This window comes from Aquarana catesbeiana, linkage group LG09, assembly GCF_042186555.1.
Source record: "Aquarana catesbeiana isolate 2022-GZ linkage group LG09, ASM4218655v1, whole genome shotgun sequence".
Lineage (NCBI taxonomy): Eukaryota > Metazoa > Chordata > Amphibia > Anura > Ranidae > Aquarana > Aquarana catesbeiana.
The window spans coordinates 6,432,124-6,449,941 of record NC_133332.1 but is presented as its reverse complement, the minus strand read 5'-3'; the positions used below and the strand labels follow the sequence as shown (position 1 = coordinate 6,449,941).

At 46.6% G+C, this 17,818-nt stretch overlaps 1 protein-coding gene across 4 annotated transcripts in view; it reads left to right on the top strand.

Moving 5' to 3' along the window:
• Positions 1-17,818, top strand: part of ZDHHC9 (zDHHC palmitoyltransferase 9) — an 88,150-nt gene that overhangs the window by 46,565 nt on the left and 23,767 nt on the right. For all 4 annotated transcript variants that reach the window (XM_073598103.1, XM_073598104.1, XM_073598105.1 and 1 more), the window contains exons 3-5: positions 5,702-5,862; positions 15,639-15,797; positions 17,091-17,228. In XM_073598103.1, the coding sequence (XP_073454204.1) occupies positions 5,702-5,862; positions 15,639-15,797; positions 17,091-17,228 (458 nt within the window). The remainder of the gene's footprint in view (positions 1-5,701; positions 5,863-15,638; positions 15,798-17,090; positions 17,229-17,818) is intronic.

Below are 17,818 nucleotides of genomic sequence, written 5' to 3'. Positions count from 1 at the left end.
TGGGCCTGCGACTTGTCATGTGACTGTGTCCAAAGTCAATAAGTGTAAAAAAAAATACCCACTGATCCTACCAGGATTCTTGTGAGCTGATAACTTCCTGCGCTTTCTGCCAGTGCTGACTGTTATCGGTTACATTGTTTCCAGTTGCCTCTGTTGAGTACAAAGCATTACTTGCCTATATAACAGAGAACATGGGAGGGAGAGGTTTCTGTGGTCATGTCCTAGGGTGACAACCAGGGGGTGTTGCTAGGTCTACAAAAGACCTGGGGCCAGAGCCCATAGCAGCGTAGTAAAGAAAGTCATACGCTTGGGCGGGCATACACATGTATATAATATATGTGTGTGTATGTGTGTGTGTGTGTGTATGTATGTGTATATATATATATATATATATATATATATATATATATATATATATATATATATATATATATATATATATATATATCTCCCCAGAGAGCCTTACTTACATCAGGGTCCTCAGAGAGCCCCCCTCCCCTTGGGGACCCCTGCAGAGACTCGGGACTATGGGCCTTAGATTCGGGGCTATAGCCCCAAAAGCCACCCCCTAGCAACGCCACTGGTGACAACGGTGCTCCTCCATAGATGTAGTATAGTGAGTGTTGTCACCCTGGGACAGGAAGTGTGTTACTGGCAGGATCACCAGGTGAAAATAATAGGGGGGGGGGGTGAGAAAACAAATGTAGCCCAACACATCTAAGTACTGGCAATGGATGTGTATTTTTGTTCTTGGGTTCAATTACACATTGCACATAGAATACACTCAAACCTGATAAAAAAGAAACCCATAAAATGTACAGTTATCACAAAAAAAGGAACAATGTCTTTGACGGATAACTGACACCTCCGGTTTACAGTAGTCGTTCTGCTCTCCCCCACCACAATACTCAAATCTTTTGCAACACTTGATCTTATCATGATGGCGACGCAGACCAGTCCAGAGATGGGTTTTCCTGTTGCGGTGGTGGGGGGTTGGGTTCCCCAGCAGTGCAACCTACAAGCTCCTGCTGGTGATCCCTCTAGTGATCTAATGATCTATATAGAGGAATCAGGACCTCCTTTCTCCTGCTGGTGACCCCCTCCAGTGATATAAAGATCTATATAGAGGAATCAGGACCTCCTTCCTCCTGCTGGTGGTCCCTCTAGTGATAAAAAGGTCTATATAGAGGAATCGGGACCTCCTTCCTCCCGCTGGTGACCCCTCTAGTGATATAAAGATCTATATATAGAGGAATCAGGACCTCCTTCCTCCTGTTGGTGATCCCTCTAGTGATATAAAGATCTATATAGAGGAATCAGGACCTCCTTCCTCCTGCTGGTGACCCCTCTAGTGATATAAAGATCTATATATAGAGGAATCAGGACCCTCCTTCCTTCTGCTGGTGACCCCCTCTAGTGATATCAAGATCTCTATGGAGGAATCGGGACCTCCTTCCTCCTGCTGGTGACCCCTCTAAGTGACCTCCTTAGTTTGGAGGTCAGTGGGAAGAATGCTCCTTACAATGGTGGTTGTTGTGGTGGAAGAATGTCCCTCACATTGGTGGTCATTAGCAAGAATGCTCTTTACATTGGTGCGAAGAATACTACCCTTGCAATCAGTTGAAAAGATCATTGCTGTCATACTGCTGGATCTGCCCAAGTTACATTGTTCCTAGAACGATCTAGGTACCATCAGATGGGAGGTCACTCAGCCAGAGCTTTGCGGACCTCTAGCAACCTCTGGAGGAACACTGGTGATGATGACCAAATTAGGACAATATGAAGCATTCCATTTGTGATGTATCAGTATGAAAGTGAATTATCCCTTCCCATACATTGTTCCACCAGGCGGCCTGTCTGCAGTTGAGTGGCACCCACTGTTGGTTACACCCAGGTGAAGTGATGACTTTGCCATTGTGGTATGATAGCATTAGGCATGTTGTAACTTCATCTCAAAGCAGATGGAACCAGTTTATAAATGGCAGATAATAACTTCTTCATTGTACTAGGATGTTTTTAATTGGCATGTTGTGGTGTTTGTGTACAGTGGAGGGGCAGAGTAACCCGATAATGGGTGGCTTGTTCCAGTACTCTACCATCTTTGTACATGGTGCCGATCACTTGTTCCAGCTTTGTGAGTCATCAAGGAAAGTCAGAAAAAAACGCAACTGCCATTGTCCGCCAAAGCCGCTGCCCGAGGCTGGCCCCCCGCCAAAGCCGCTGCCCGAGGCTGGCCCCCCGCCAAAGCCGCTGCCCCGAGGCTGGCCCCCCCGCCAAAGCCGCTGCCCGAGGCTGGCCCCCGCCAAAGCCGCTGCCCGAGGCTGGCCCCCGCCGCCAAAGCCGCTGCCCGAGGCTGGCCCCCCGCCAAAGCCGCTGCCCGAGGCTGGCCCCCCCGCCAAAGCCGCTGCCCGAGGCTGGCCCCCCCGCCAAAGCCGCTGCCCGAGGCTGGCCCCGCCAAAGCCGCCTGCCCGAGGCTGGCCCCGCCAAAGTTTTCATGGTCCCAGATCCCGGGCACGGTTAACCCCACCCATAATCTGTATTGCATCCACCCACTTTCCAGGTGGGTATGCCCAAATCTCATCAATTTTTATAGGGTTGGTCCCATCACTCTCTTTCAAGGTAGGTCCCACCTACACCCTGTCCAGGTAGGTCCTGCCCATAGTCCACCTTTCTATTTGATTGTTCTGCCCACTCCCTTCCCTGATCTGCACAATGAATGACTTTTTGAGTTACTGTGCAATGGCCAGTAACTCAAATAAGCTTGGCAGGCAAAAAGGAAAGACATTGGCACGCACTAGTGTAGTAAGGCCCAGCCGGACACTTACTACTTCAAATAAGGTTGATGCTGTGATCCAGGACATGGTCCAGGACACAACATCAGCAGGATGGAGGGCCAAGATCTGGCACTGTCCTGGCAGATCAGAGATAGTTGGCATCTGTGCTGTATGCCCAAGGTGATGCCTAGTGCAACACATTGGAGAGCAGGAAAGTGTAATGTGTATTGTCAAATTTGACACCTCGAGCACTAATGGAGTCTGAACTGTCTGAATTGTAGAAGAGAATATAAATTAGTTCATAGAGACCTATTATTATACTTGGGAAAATGACAACTTGGTGAAAATAGCCTGATAACATTTGATTTTGCACAGAATCCAATGTGCATACAGTTTGGCAGGATGCATTACTCTGAGATATATATATATATATATATATATATATATATATATATATATATATATATATATACACAATATATACACACACACACAGTCAGGTCCATAAATATTGGGACATGGACACAATTCTAATCTTTTTGGCTCTATACACCACCACAATGGATTTGAAATGAACGAACAAGATGTTCCTTTACCTGCAGACTTTCATCTTTAATTTGAGGTATTTACATCCAAATCTGGTGAACGATGTAGGAATTACAACAGTTTGTTTATGTGCCTCCACTTTTTTAAGGGACCAAAAGTAATGGGACAGATTAACAATCATCCATCAAACTTTCACTTTTTAATACTTGGTTGCAAATCCTTTGCAGTCAATTACAGCCTGAAGTCTGGAAGGCATAGACATCACCAGACGCTGGGTTTCATCCCTGGTGATGCTCTGCCAGGCCTCTACTGCAACTGTATTCAGTTCCTGCTTGTTCTTGGGGCATTTCCCCTTCAGTTTTGTCTTCAGCAAGTGAAATCCATGCTCAATCAGATTCAGGTCAGGTGATTGACTTGGCCATTGCATAACATTCCACTTCTTTCCCTTAAAAAACTCTTTGGTTGCTTTCGCAGTATGCTTCGGGTCATTGTCCATCTGCACTGTGAAGCTCCGTCCAATGAGTTCTGAAGTATTTTGCTGAATATGAGCAGATAATATTGCCCGAAACACTTCAGAATTCATCCTGCTGCTTTTGTCAGCAGTCACATCATCAATAAATACAAGAGAACCAGTTCCATTGGCAGCCATACATGCCCACGCCATGACACTACCACCACCATGCTTCACTGATGAGGTGGTATGCTTTGGATCATGAGCAGTTCCTTTCCTTCTCCATACTCTTCTCTTCCCATCACTCTGGTACAAGTTGATCTTGGTCTCATCTGTCTGTAGGATGTTGTTCCAGAACTGTGAAGGCTTTTTTAGATGTTGTTTGGCAAACTCTAATCTGGCCTTCCTGTTTTTGAGGCTCACCAATGGTTTACATCTTGTGGTGAACCCTCTGTATTCACTCTGGTGAAGTCTTCTCTTGATTGTTGACTTTGACACACATACACCGACCTCCTGGAGAGTGTTCTTGATCTGGCCAACTGTTGTGAAGGGTGTTTTCTTCACCAGGGAAAGAATTCTTCGGTCATCCACCACAGTTGTTTTCCGTGGTCTTCCGGGTCTTTTGGTGTTGCTGAGCTCACCGGTGCGTTCTTTCTTTTTAAGGATGTTTCAAAAAGTTGATTGGGCCACACCTAATGTTTTTGCTATCTCTCTGATGGGTTTGTTTTGTTTTTTTCAGCCTAATGATGGCTTGCTTAACTGATAGTGACAGCTCTTTGGATCTCATATTGAGAGTTGATAGCAACAGATTCCAAATGCCAATAGCACACTTGAAATGAACTCTGGACCTTTTATCTGCTCCTTGTAAATGGGATAATGAGGGAATAACACACACCTGGCCATGGAACAGCTGAGCAGCCAATTGTCCCATTACTTTTGGTCCCTTAAAAAGTGTGAGGCACATATACAAACTGTTGTAATACCTACACCGTTCACCTGATTTGGATGTAAATACCCTAAAATTAAAGCTGAAAGTCTGCAGTTAAAGCACATCTTGTTTGTTTCAAATCCATTGTGGTGGTTTATAGAGCCAAAAAGATTAGAAATGTGTCAATGTCCCAATATTTATAGACCTGACTGTGTATCTATCTCTCTCTCTTTATGTCTTTATGTCTTTATGGGCCTTGCTTTGTGCACTGGTCCAAATAATTTGGTGGAGGGGGGATTATGGTGTGGGTTGTTTTTCAGGGGTTGGGCTTGGCCCCCTTAGTTCCAGTGATGGGAACTCTTAGGGCGTCGGCATATCGACAATTTGGATAATTTAAATTTTAATTTGGATAATTTCATGCTCCCAACTTTGTGGGAACAGTTTTGGGGACGGCTCCTTCCTGTTCCAACATGACTGCGCACCAGTGTACAAAGCAAAGTCCATAAAGACGTGGATGAGCGAGTTTGGGGTGGAGGAACTTGACTGGCCTGCACAGGTTCCTGACCTCAACCTGATGGAACATCTTTGGGGTGAATGTGTGTGGAGACTGAGCCAGGCCTTCTCATCCAACATCAGTGCCTGACCTCACAAATGCTCTTCTGGAAGAATGGTCAAACATTCCCATAGACACACTCCTAAACCTTGTAGACGGCCTTCCCAGAAGAGTTGAAGCTGTTATAGCTGCAAAAGGGCGGAGCCAATTCAATATTGAACCCTACGGACTAAGACTGGGATGCCTCTCTATCTCTATCTCTATCTCTCTATATATTTTATATGTATATTATAATATATGCATCCCAATTCTTTTGCTAATATAGTGTATACCCCAAAGAGTCTTTACAATGTATCAAGCACAGAAAGCAGTGTGACATTAATTAATCTGGCTGCAGAGATGAATTGATAGAGAAGTTGTTTAATAGACACTTTGTATTTCTCACGCAGGTGTCGCTATCTAGCGGTGCAGTTGTCCCCGGCGATCCCCGTGTTTGCAGTGGTGCTTTTCCTTTTTTCTATGGCCACTCTGCTACGGACGAGTTTCAGTGACCCCGGGGTGATACCTCGGGCATTGCCGGATGAGGCAGCATTCATTGAAATGGAGATCGGTAAGTAGAAGGTGGGGGGGGGGGGGGTCAGCTGGGATATATAATTTGTTACATTTATGTAACATGAAAAAAGGCAAGAAGCGCCAATCTAAGTGCAGTATCATTAAAACTTTAATTGGGTTATATAAAAAAACAACAGCCAAATGGCTACTCACAAAGATGGGGTTAATAAAAGCAAGGACAAGTGGTGGGTCCAGGGACGTCCTCCTCAGATGTTGAAAAGGTGCATGGTGCAGGTTCACGTGGAGGCGCTGTCATGTACGGGTGGTCCGTGGGGTCCCTGCTGTGGGTGCTGGGCTGCAATAACGATGGAAGTGTCCGCAAGGAGAGCCGGCATCTACCCGGACATGAGGAGCCAGAGCCGTTGCAGTAGACCGGAACCGGAAGGAAACACTGATCCAAGAGCCAAAGGGCGGAAGTGACGTGTGGACGTGTCAGATGACGTCACTTCCGCCCTTTGGCTCCTGGATCAGTGTTTGCGTTCCACGCCTGTCTCCTTCCGGTTCCGGTCTACTGCAGCGGCTCTGGCTCCTCATGTCCGGGTAGATGCCGGCTCTCCTTGCGGACACTTCCATCGTTATTGCAGCCCAGCACCCACAGCAGGGACCCCACGGACCACCCGTACATGACAGCGCCTCCACGTGAACCTGCACCATGCACCTTTTCAACATCTGAGGAGGACGTCCCTGGACCTACCACTTGTCCTTGCTTTTATTAACCCCATCTTTGTGAGTAGCCATTTGGCTGTTGTTTTTTTATATAACCCAATTAAAGTTTTAATGATACTGCACTTAGATTGGCGCTTCTTGCCTTTTTTCACATTATCTTTTCAGAGTTGTTTGCTTCCACTCTCAAGTGAGCTGCCGCTGGTGCACAGTATCAGATTCCTGTGATTCACATATTTTCAGTGGCTATCATCTCTATATATATTTTTCATTGACTATTATCCCCTGGACGGTTTTGCAGAGTCCATATATATATATTTACCATTTCTGATCTCGCATATTCAGGTCACATTCCCTGTTTTATCCTGGACTCTTTACGTTAATGTGAATTACCGTATTTATCGGCGTATAACACGCACCCCAAGTTTAGGAGGGAATTTTATGGAAAAAAACTTTTAGGAGGGAAGTTTAAGGAAAAAAAAACTTACATTTAAATGCCCATCAATGCAGCCTTGCCCCAGTGTCCAGTGCAGCCTTGTCAGTGCAGCTTTGCCCCAGTGCAGCCTTGTCAGTGCAGCTTTGCCCCAGTGCAGCCTTGTCAGTGCAGCTTTGCCCCAGTGCAGCCTTGTCAGTGCAGCTTTGCCCCAGTGCAGCCTTGTCAGTGCAGCTTTGCCCCAGTGCAGCTTTGCCCCAGTGGTCCGTGCAGCCTTGTCGCCGCCGACATACAAAAGTTTAGTTTGGATTTTTAAATATGGCGCCGCGGAGTTCGGAGGGACTCGGCGGCGCTCGTTCAGCTGAATGAGCGCCGCCGAGGACACAGTGACTGGGCGGAGCCGAGATACACATAGCCGAGGGTTCTCGGCTCTTCTCGGCACCGTTCAGTCACGCCCAGTCCCCATGATGGACATAACACAGGTCCAATGGCGGGACTGGGTGTGACTGTGAACGGCGCCGAGAACCCTCGGCTATGTGTATCTCGGCTCCGCCCAGTCACTGTGTCCTCGGCGGCGCTCGTTCAGCTGAACGAGCGCCGCCGAGTCCCTCCGAACTCCGCGGCGCCATATTTAAAAATACACGCTATGTGAATGTCGGCGGCGATCGCTCCGATAGATCACAAAATAGCGGGGATCGGCGTATAACACGCACCCACGATTTTCCCCTGATTTTAAGGGGAAAAAAGTGCGTGTTATACGCCGATAAATACGGTACTTCATTCTAGCTTGTCTGCATGTTCTTGCGCCATTCATCCTTTTTGTTTAACATTTATGTAACAATCCGATTTTAATTTTAAAATACAGCTAGTCTAATTATCTGGTTCTGTCTTTATATTGGGTTCCTTAAATCCTCCCAGGAGAATATATATGTGTGTGTGTGTGTGTGTGTGTGTGTGTGTGTGTGTATATGTATGTGTATATATATATATATGTGTGTGTGTGTGTGTGTGTGTGTGTGTGTGTATATGTATGTGTATATATATATATATGTGTGTGTGTGTGTGTGTGTGTGTGTGTGTGTGTGTGTGTGTGTATGTATATATATATATATATATTATATATATATATATATATATATATATATATATATATATATATAATATATATACATACATACATACATACATACATACATACATACATACATACATACATACATACACAGTGGGGAAAATAATGATTGTCTCCCCTGCAGATTGTGTAAGTTTTGCCCACTTACATAGAAATGAAGGGTCTATAATTTTTTATCATAGGTGTATTTTATATGATAGAGACAGAATATCAACCAAAAATCCAGAAAAAAACACACAATACAAATGTTATAAATGGAGTTGCAGTTCAGTGAGTAAAATAAGTATTTGATCCCCTACCAACAATAATTTTGCCCCCCCACAGACGGGCTACAGTAGGGTGCTCATGTGGTACACAGATTAGTCCTGTCAATGTAAGAAGGTTCTCCTAACGACAACTCGTTATGTGTATAAAAGACACCTGTCCACAGAATCTCTTTCTCCATTCAATCCTCACCATCATGGGGAAGACCAAAGATCTCTCAGAGGACATCAGGGAGAAGATTGTAGACCTGCACAAGGCTGGAATGGGCTACAAGACCATCAACAAGAAGCTTGGTGAGAAGGAGACAACTGTTGGAGCGATTATTCACAAATGAAGAAACACAAAATAATCATCAATCGTCCTCGTCTGGAGCTCCATGCACGATTTCTCCTCATGGGGTGAGGATGGTTATGAGAAAAGTGAGGGATCAGCCAGAAGGAGGAGCTTGTGAATGATCTCAAGGCAGTTGAGACCACAGTCACCAAACACACCATTGGTAACACAATACACCGCCATGCATTGAAATCCTGCAAGGTTCCCCTCCTCAAGAAGACACATGTACAGGAACGTCTGAAGTTTGCCAATGAACATCTAAAGGATTCAGAGAAGGATTGGGGAGAAAGTTCTGTGGTCAGATGAGACCAAAATTGCGCTCTTTGGCATTAACTCGACTCGCCGTGTTTGGAGGAAGAAAAATGCTGACTATGACGCTAAGAACACCATCCCTACAGTCAAGCACGGAGGTGGAAACATGATGATTTGGGGTTGTTTCTCTGATAAAGGTACAGGCCGACTTTGCCACATTGAGGGGCCAATGGACGGGGCCATGTATTGTAAAATCTTGGAGGAGAACCTTCTTCCCACATCCAGAACACTGAAGATGGGTCATGGATGGGTCTTCCAGCATGACAATGACCCAAAACATACCACCAAGGCAACAGAGGAGTGGCTCAAGAAGAAGGACATTAAGGTCATGGAGTGGCCTAGCCAGTCTCCAGACCTTAAACCTATAGAAAATTTATGGAGGGAGCTGAAACTTTGAGTTGCTAAAAGACAGCCAAGAAACCTTACGGATTTAGAGAAGATCTGTAAAGAAGAGTGGACCAAAATCCCTCCTGAGATGTGTGCAAACCTGGTCACCAAGAAGAACGTCTGACCCCTGTGATCGCCTATGATTAAAATGATAGACCCTTCATTTCTGTGTAAGTGGGCAAACTTACACAATCTGCAGGGGGTCAAATCATTATTTTCCCAACTGTATACTGTACATCCACATCAGAGAATATATATATATATATATATATATATATCCTCTAAAACCATCCATTCAAAACACTTTTTAAAAAATCATAAAAGTATAACAAAAAACATACACCAATACAAAATAATAATAATATAAATATATATATATATATATATATATATATATATTATTATTTTGTATTGGTGTATGTTTTTTGTTATACTTTTATGATTTTTTTAAAAAGTGTTTTGAATGGATGGTTTTAGAGGATTGAACACAATTGTTGCTTTGTCCACTAAAGTTTCCGCTGATCTTGGAATGTGATAGTTAAATGACCTTCTTCTATATTTAGCGGGAGGCGCGTGGGACACGTTGTACCAGAAAGAAACGTATCTCTATATACATGTAGATGTTTCTTTATTTCCAAGAAATAGAAACAAGCAGAAGCCTATAATTTACACGGTTTTTCCCTCCGGAAATGAGCACTTGGGTGGGAAACAATGAATCTTTGTTAAGTGTGTTTTAAGGCAATTATTACTATCCTGGTGAAGTAATTGCTTGTTATCCCTGATGAGATATATTCTGTCTTCCTGTCTGTTCCTTGTGCACTTTATCTTTTGCGCCCTTTTCGCTCTTTCCCTGCTCCCTGTCTCTTTGCTCGCTCGCCAACTCCCAGTCTGTTTTGCTTGCCTGTCCAATCCACTGTTCACTCCCCCCCGCCAGCTCTCGACCGGTGGCCGTCTACCCCCCCCCCCCCCGCCAGCTGTCTGTCTTTCACTCTCTGACCTGCCAGCTCTCTTGCCATCTTTTTCAACCTTCCATTCCCTTTATATTTTTTGCTTGCTCACCTGCTATGTTTTGCCCACCCAGATGTTCTCTATCTTTCAGTTACTCACCTGGCTGCTCTATGTCTTTTGCTTGCTCGCTTATCGACTCTTACCATTCTTTTTTTTTTTTACTCTTTTCTCTCACCCGCTAGCTCTCTTGCTACCCCCCCCTCCAGCTTTGTAATATCTTGTGCCCGCTCACCCCTCCCAGCTCTGTCTTTTGCCCCCCCCCAGCTCTCTGTAATATCTTTTGCCCGCACACCCCCCCCCCCCCAGCTCTTTGTAATATCTTCTTGTGCCCGCTCACCCCCCCTCCAGCTCTCTGTCTTTTGCCCGCTCACCCCCCCTCCAGCTCTCTGGCTTTTGCCCGCTCACCCCCCCTCCAGCTCTCTGTCTTTTGCCCGCTCACCCCCCCTCCAGCTCTCTGGCTTTTGCCCACTCACCCCCCCTCCAGCTCTCTGGCTTTTGCCCGCTCACCCCCCCCCTCCAGCTCTCTGGCTTTTGCCCGCTCACCCCCCCCCTCCAGCTCTCTGGCTTTTGCCCGCTCACCCCCCCCCCTCCAGCTCTCTGGCTTTTGCCCGCTCACCCCCCCCCTCCAGCTCTCTGGCTTTTGCCCGCTCACCCCCCCTCCAGCTCTCTGGCTTTTGCCCGCTCACCCCCCCCTCCAGCTCTCTGGCTTTTGCCCGCTCACCCCCCCCTCCAGCTCTCTGGCTTTTGCCCGCTCACACCCCCCCTCCAGCTCTCTGGCTTTTGCCCGCTCACCCCCCCCTCCAGCTCTCTGGCTTTTGCCCGCTCACCCCCCCTCCAGCTCTCTGGCTTTTGCCCGCTCACCCCCCCCTCCAGCTCTCTGGCTTTTTGCCCGCTCACCCCCCCCCTCCAGCTCTCTGGCTTTTGCCCGCTCACCCCCCCCTCCAGCTCTCTTGCTTTTGCCCGCTCACCCCCCCCTCCAGCTCTCTGGCTTTTGCTCGCTCACCCCCTCCAGCTCTCTGGCTTTTGCTCGCTCACCCCCTCCAGCTCTCTGGCTTTTGCTCGCTCACCCCCCCTCCAGCTCTCTGGCTTTTGCCCCGCTCACCCCCCCCTCCAGCTCTCTGGCTTTTGCCCGCTCACCCCCCCCTCCAGCTCTCTGGCTTTTGCCCGCTCACCCCCCCTCCAGCTCTCTGGCTTTTGCCCGCTCACCCCCCCTCCAGCTCTCTGGCTTTTGCCCGCTCACCCCCCCTCCAGCTCTCTGGCTTTTGCCCGCTCACCCCCCCTCCAGCTCTCTGGCTTTTGCTCCGCTCACCCCCCCCTCCAGCTCTCTGGCTTTTGCCCGCTCACCCCCCCCTCCAGCTCTCTGGCTTTTGCCCGCTCACCCCCCCTCCAGCTCTCTGGCTTTTGCCCGCTCACCCCCCCTCCAGCTCTCTGGCTTTTGCCCGCTCACCCCCCCTCCAGCTCTCTGGCTTTTGCCCGCTCACCCCCCCCTCCAGCTCTCTGGCTTTTGCCCGCTCACCCCCCTCCAGCTCTCTCTCCATCTTTTGCTGGCTCACCTGCCATGTTTCGCTCGCCTGCCTGCCTAGGCGCCTTGTTTTTTTTTTTTTCCTTGCCCTTTCCTTACTTGCTCACCCGCTCTCTGCCTTTTTATTTCACAATGTTCTCTCATCATATTTGTCATCCTCTCCCACTTATCGGTGACACCAGAAGTAATGCATTTTTCTCGCACAGCAATAAAACGTTTTGATCTGTAATGAGTGATTCCTGTTTGATTGGAAGTAGGGTGACATCAGATGAGCTCCTCCACCCACCGTCACCCTGCTCGGGAAAGCGGAGGACTCTGCCATTGTCACGCCTTGTCTCTGTGAGTCATTCCTCTGTCCTTACAACCGGAGGACGTCCTCAGGGAACGCAGGACAGAAATATCAGTTTGCACACCAAGCATTGTAATATTTCCCTTCAAGCCTCATTAGAGTGACCTCAGCACTTTTCTGGCAATAACGTTTCTGCTAACCGTTTAATGTGCTGCCTTTTTTTCTCTTTGAATTATTTTCCTTCTTTTAAGATTATTTTTTTGTATCACTTCCTTTTATGTTATATACCCGGTCCAATTATTGAAAGGAGGAAAAAAAAAATAATTATCGCTCACTAAATCTTGAGCACAGTAGGTGCGACCTTTTATTTGCCCAATCCTTCTGGTACTCTATAAAAAGTCAACGCTGCTATCCATATGTAATCCGCAAAATTTCTTTAAAAAAAAAAAATCAAGTGGTCCATGATACAGCAGAAAGCTGACGCATTTCGATTTACAAAGCCTTTATTAATAGCTCTGCTTTCTGTCCCCCTTGGGGAGATTTTTCCTTCACTTCCTGTCTTGGAAACACAACAGGAAGCAAGAGGAAATCTCTCCAAAGTGAGGGAAACCCCCTTTATTCCTGTTCCATTGACAACATTTTGGGTTTTCCCGTATTACATGATATTGACCACCAGGACAAATATAGTCAGCAGCTGTAATCTTCCAAGGGGCCTGTCAAATGCACTCATTGTAGTGCCGACTATGGAAACCCTTTTCACCCCCCCCAAAATCTACTCCATTCATAAGACTGTACAAAAACTTTCATCAATAAACACTTTGTGAATCGAAGAGGTGACCCTTTCATTCATTTGCATGTCCTCTATTTATACTGCGCTTTTCATTGATGGAGCCTATAGTACCATTTCTATGAATGGAGGGGGGGGGGCAAAAAGGAAATATTTGGCACTCTTGAAGAGTGTCTGACAGGTCCAGCACTGATATTAACCCCACAGCACTGGGCGATTATGGCTGTGGGGTATGGGAGGTTGGCAGAGGGCTTTGGCTTTTCAATATGGCAGCCAGCATAAGGTGTTAAGTACCATTCCCTGTGTTCTGTGTTACCCCAGATGGGGAATGTTAGGTCTACAGGGTACCCAAATGGACATGTTGGCTGTATAATGTCCCCAGATAAGAATGTTGGGTCTACAGTGTGACCAAATGAGAATGGTGTATGGGGTACCCAAATGGGATGGTTGGGTATACAGCATACCCAAATGGCAAGGTTGGGTGTACGGCTTGCCCAAATGGCAAGGTTGGGTGCACGGCTTGCCCAAATGGCAAGGTTGGGTGCACGGCTTGCCCAAATGGCAAGGTTGGGTGCACGGCTTGCCCAAATGGCAAGGTTGGGTGCACGGCTTGCCCAAATGGCAAGGTTGGGTGCACGGCTTGCCCAAATGGCAAGGTTGGGTGCACGGCTTGCCCAAATGGCAAGGTTGGGTGCACGGCTTGCCCAAATGGCAAGGTTGGGTGCACGGCTTGCCCAAATGGCAAGGTTGGGTGCACGGCTTGCCCAAATGGCAAGGTTGGGTGCACGGCTTGCCCAAATGGCAAGGTTGGGTGCACGGCTTGCCCAAATGGCAAGGTTGGGTGTACGGCGTACCTAAATGGCAAGGTTGGGTGTACGGTGCACCTAAATGGCAAGGTTGGGTGTATGGCGCAACCAAATGGGAGGGGGTTGGGGTGTATGGTGTACTGGTTGGGTGTACGGTGTACCCAAATGGGAAGGTTGGGTGTACAGCGTACCTAAATGGCAAGGTTGGGTGTGTGGCGCACCCAAATGGGAGGGGGTTGGGGTGTATGGTGTACTGGTTGGGTGTACGGTGTACCCAAATGGGAAGGTTGGGTGTACGGCTTGCCCTAATGGCAAGGTTGGGTGTACAGCGTACCTAAATGGCAAGGTTGGGTGTGTGGCGCACCCAAATGGCAAGGTTGGGTGTATGGCGCAACCAAATGGGAGGGGGTTGGGGTGTATGGTGTACTGGTTGGATGTACGGCGTACCCAAATGGGAAGGTTGGGTGTATGGTGTACTGGTTGGGTGTACGGGGTACCCAAATGGCAAGGTTGGGTGTACGGCGCAACCAAATGGGAGGGGGTTGGGTGTATGGTGTACTGGTTGGGTGTACGAGGTACCCAAATGGGAAGGTTGGGTGTACAGGGTACCCAAATGGGAAAGTTGGATGTATGGGGTACCCAATACTATGTCTATAATCACAATGTACCCAAATGGACATGTTGGGTATATAATGTACCCAGAAGAGAATGTTGGGTATTTTTTCTTTTTTATTATAATTTTTCTACCTAAACTAGGCTTTCAATAAATGTTTTGGATTTAAGTATAATCTAAAGTCCCTTTTAACACAGTTCTCTGTTTAGTGTGTTTGTAATAATGTTGGTAGCAGCATAATGCAGTGCCATGCATTGTGCACTGGTCTAAAACTAAAAAAATAAAATATTACATGTTTTGTTTTGTTTTTCCCCCTATACCAGTGCATTGGTAGCTCATTAATTTCAATCGCTTTTCTCATTTGGATAAGGGCTTACTCACACTAAGTGGCGTATGTTATTGTGTGAATGACAGATGTACGTTACTGGCCGCACTGCCATTCGCTGTAACAATGCATAGCGGAGCTTGTTTTTTTGTGTCTTCCTTTACATTTTTTAAACTTATGTGTAATTTTAATTCGCTGTAATGCGTTACAAGTAGGAACACGCTGCGCACAAATGTAATATGTCTTTTTTTTTTTTTTTTCATGTTGGTGTGAATTGAAGCCATAGAACGAAAAGGCGAATTGCCCTGTTGCTGGTGCGATCGTCCTTTGTCCGTTCTGGTGCATTAGTAGCCCATTCATTTCAATGGGTTGCCCTAACACAGCGCACATTAATGCCTAACATGACGCAAGTAACGCAAAAATTTATAAGCGTAAATGGCCCTAAAGAAATCTTCTACAGTACTGGGATAAATTCTATCACTGACCGAATGTTTTCTTGTCTGGATGAGAAATGTGGACAGTGAACAGCGCCACCTGTAGGACGTGGGAAGCTGAACAAGTGCTTTCAGGGTAGCAGAAATTTTTAATCAATGTAAAAAGTTTTCCAGCTACTTTATAATCTGGATATTTTATACAATGGTCTAAATTGCTCATCTAAATTAAATTCTCTTTGCGGATCGGACCTTTTACTTTATCTTGTTTTACTGGTCTTTATGTGTCTTGGATTATCGTGATAATATATATAAATGAGCTTATAGAAGACGGCTGTAATTGTGCTGATGATGTAAAAACTGTGACTATGTCCGTCACCTCTTTTCCTCTGCCTTCCAAAGGCATATATTGTGCCTAATGAAAATGTCACCCTTTATATGAATAATAACATCTGATCTCTTCTTACAGAGGCAGCCAATGGAAACGTGCCACAAGGTCAGCGCCCGCCACCTCGTATTAGAAATGTCCAAATCAACAATCAGATAGTGAAGCTGAAATATTGCTACACGTGCAAAATCTTCAGGCCTCCTCGAGCATCGCACTGCAGTATATGTGATAACTGTGTGGGTGAGTAACTACAAACAGCTGTACCCAAATGGGAATGTTTGGTATACAATTTATCCAAATGGGACTGTTGGGTATACAGGGTACCCAGATGGGAATGTTGGGTATACAATGTACCAAAATAAGAATGTTATTTCTACAATGTACCCAAATGGACATGATGGGTGTATAAGTGTAAAAAAGATGAGAATGTTGGGTCTACAGTTTACCAAAGTAAGAACGTTGCGTATGCAATGTACTCAAATTGGAATGCTGGGTCTGCAGTGTACCTAAATGGGAATGTTGGGTCTGCAGGGTACCCAGTTGGGAAAGGTTGGGTCTGCAGGCTACCGAGTTGGGAAGGATGGGTCCGCAGGCTACCCTGTTGGTGGGAAGTTTGGGTCCGCAGGCTACCCAGTTGGGAAAGGTTGGGTCCGCAGGCTACCCAGTTGGGAAAGGTTGGGTCCGCAGGCTACCCAGTTGGGAAAGGTTGGGTCCGCAGGCTACCCAGTTGGGAAAGGTTGGGTCCGCAGGCTACCCAGTTGGGAAAGGTTGGGTCCGCAGGCTACCCAGTTGGGAAAGGTTGGGTCCGCAGGCTACCCAGTTGGGAAAGGTTGGGTCCGCAGGCTACCCAGTTGGGAAAGGTTGGGTCCGCAGGCTACCCAGTTGGGAAAGGTTGGGTCCGCAGGCTACCCAGTTGGGAAAGGTTGGGTCCGCAGGCTACCCAGTTGGGAAAGGTTGGGTCCGCAGGCTACCCAGTTGGGAAAGGTTGGGTCCGCAGGCTACCCAGTTGGGAAAGGTTGGGTCTGCAGGGTAACCAAGTGGGATGGTTGGGTGTACAGTGTATCTAGGTGTGATCCCCTGTACACAAACGTAACAATGCTGCCCCTCCATACTAAGCTGCAGTGTATAATGGGAAATTCCACTGTTTCTGAGCTCCCACATGTAACCTGAAGACTAGGCAAAGGATCATATGATCTTTACTTGGAGGAGTACTGTGTGTTTCATGTCATTGGAGACTGCAGAGAGTCTCTTTTCAGTCTGGAAGAAATTGTTTGCTGGACATGCAGTGGGAGAATAGTGGAAGTGAAGTGTGTAACGAGCAAATATGGCTGCCCCCATGTACACCTATAATGACTTGCTGTATAGAGAGAGAGAACTGTGTTTTTTAGATTTAGACTTTAATCACTTGTACATATAATATAGTATAACTTAAAATAAATAAAATGGAGAGATGACAATTCTTATTACATTTGTGTGCCAGTAAGCTGATTTTATCCCTCCTGTAATCCATGTTTGTGTTCGGTGTCTCCGCAGAGCGTTTTGACCATCATTGTCCATGGGTGGGGAACTGCGTTGGAAAGAGGAATTATCGATACTTCTACCTCTTCATCCTGTCCTTGTCCCTTCTGACAATCTACATATTCGCCTTCAACATCGTCTATGTGGTCCTCAGTGAGTCCCTCCTTCTTTCCACTTCAATTTTTTTTCTTACAGCAGAATGTCGCCTCCACGTGTAAATGGTTTAGAAATCGGAAATGTTTGCGTATGAGTGATGTCTGTTCTGTGCAGACAATAGATAAGATAGATAAAAAAGAGCCCGTTCACATCAGAGCGCTCTGTTGTCTGTTTTAACGCCTTTACTTTACCGTGGGCTACATTAAGGTAGCCCATTCATTTAAAGGCATTTTTTAGGTTTAGATAGTGGAGAGGTGTTAGAACCCCTGTCAGGTTTGTATTTCTGTTTGTGTCTTTGTTTTGGGAAATTTACCTGCTAATTTTACAATATACCCAGGTGGGCATGTTATACAATGTACCCTCATGGGAATGTTGGGTATGCTGTGCTCCCAGGTGGGAATGTTGGGTATTCTGTGCTTCCGAGAGTCGAATGTGTTGGGTACGCTGTGCTCCCAGGTGGGAATGTTGGGTATGCTGTGTTCCCAGGTGGGAATGTTGGGTATGCTGTGTTCCCAGGTGGGAATGTTGGGTATGCTGTGCTCCCAGGTGGGAATGTTGGGTATGCTGTGTTCCCAGGTGGGAATGTT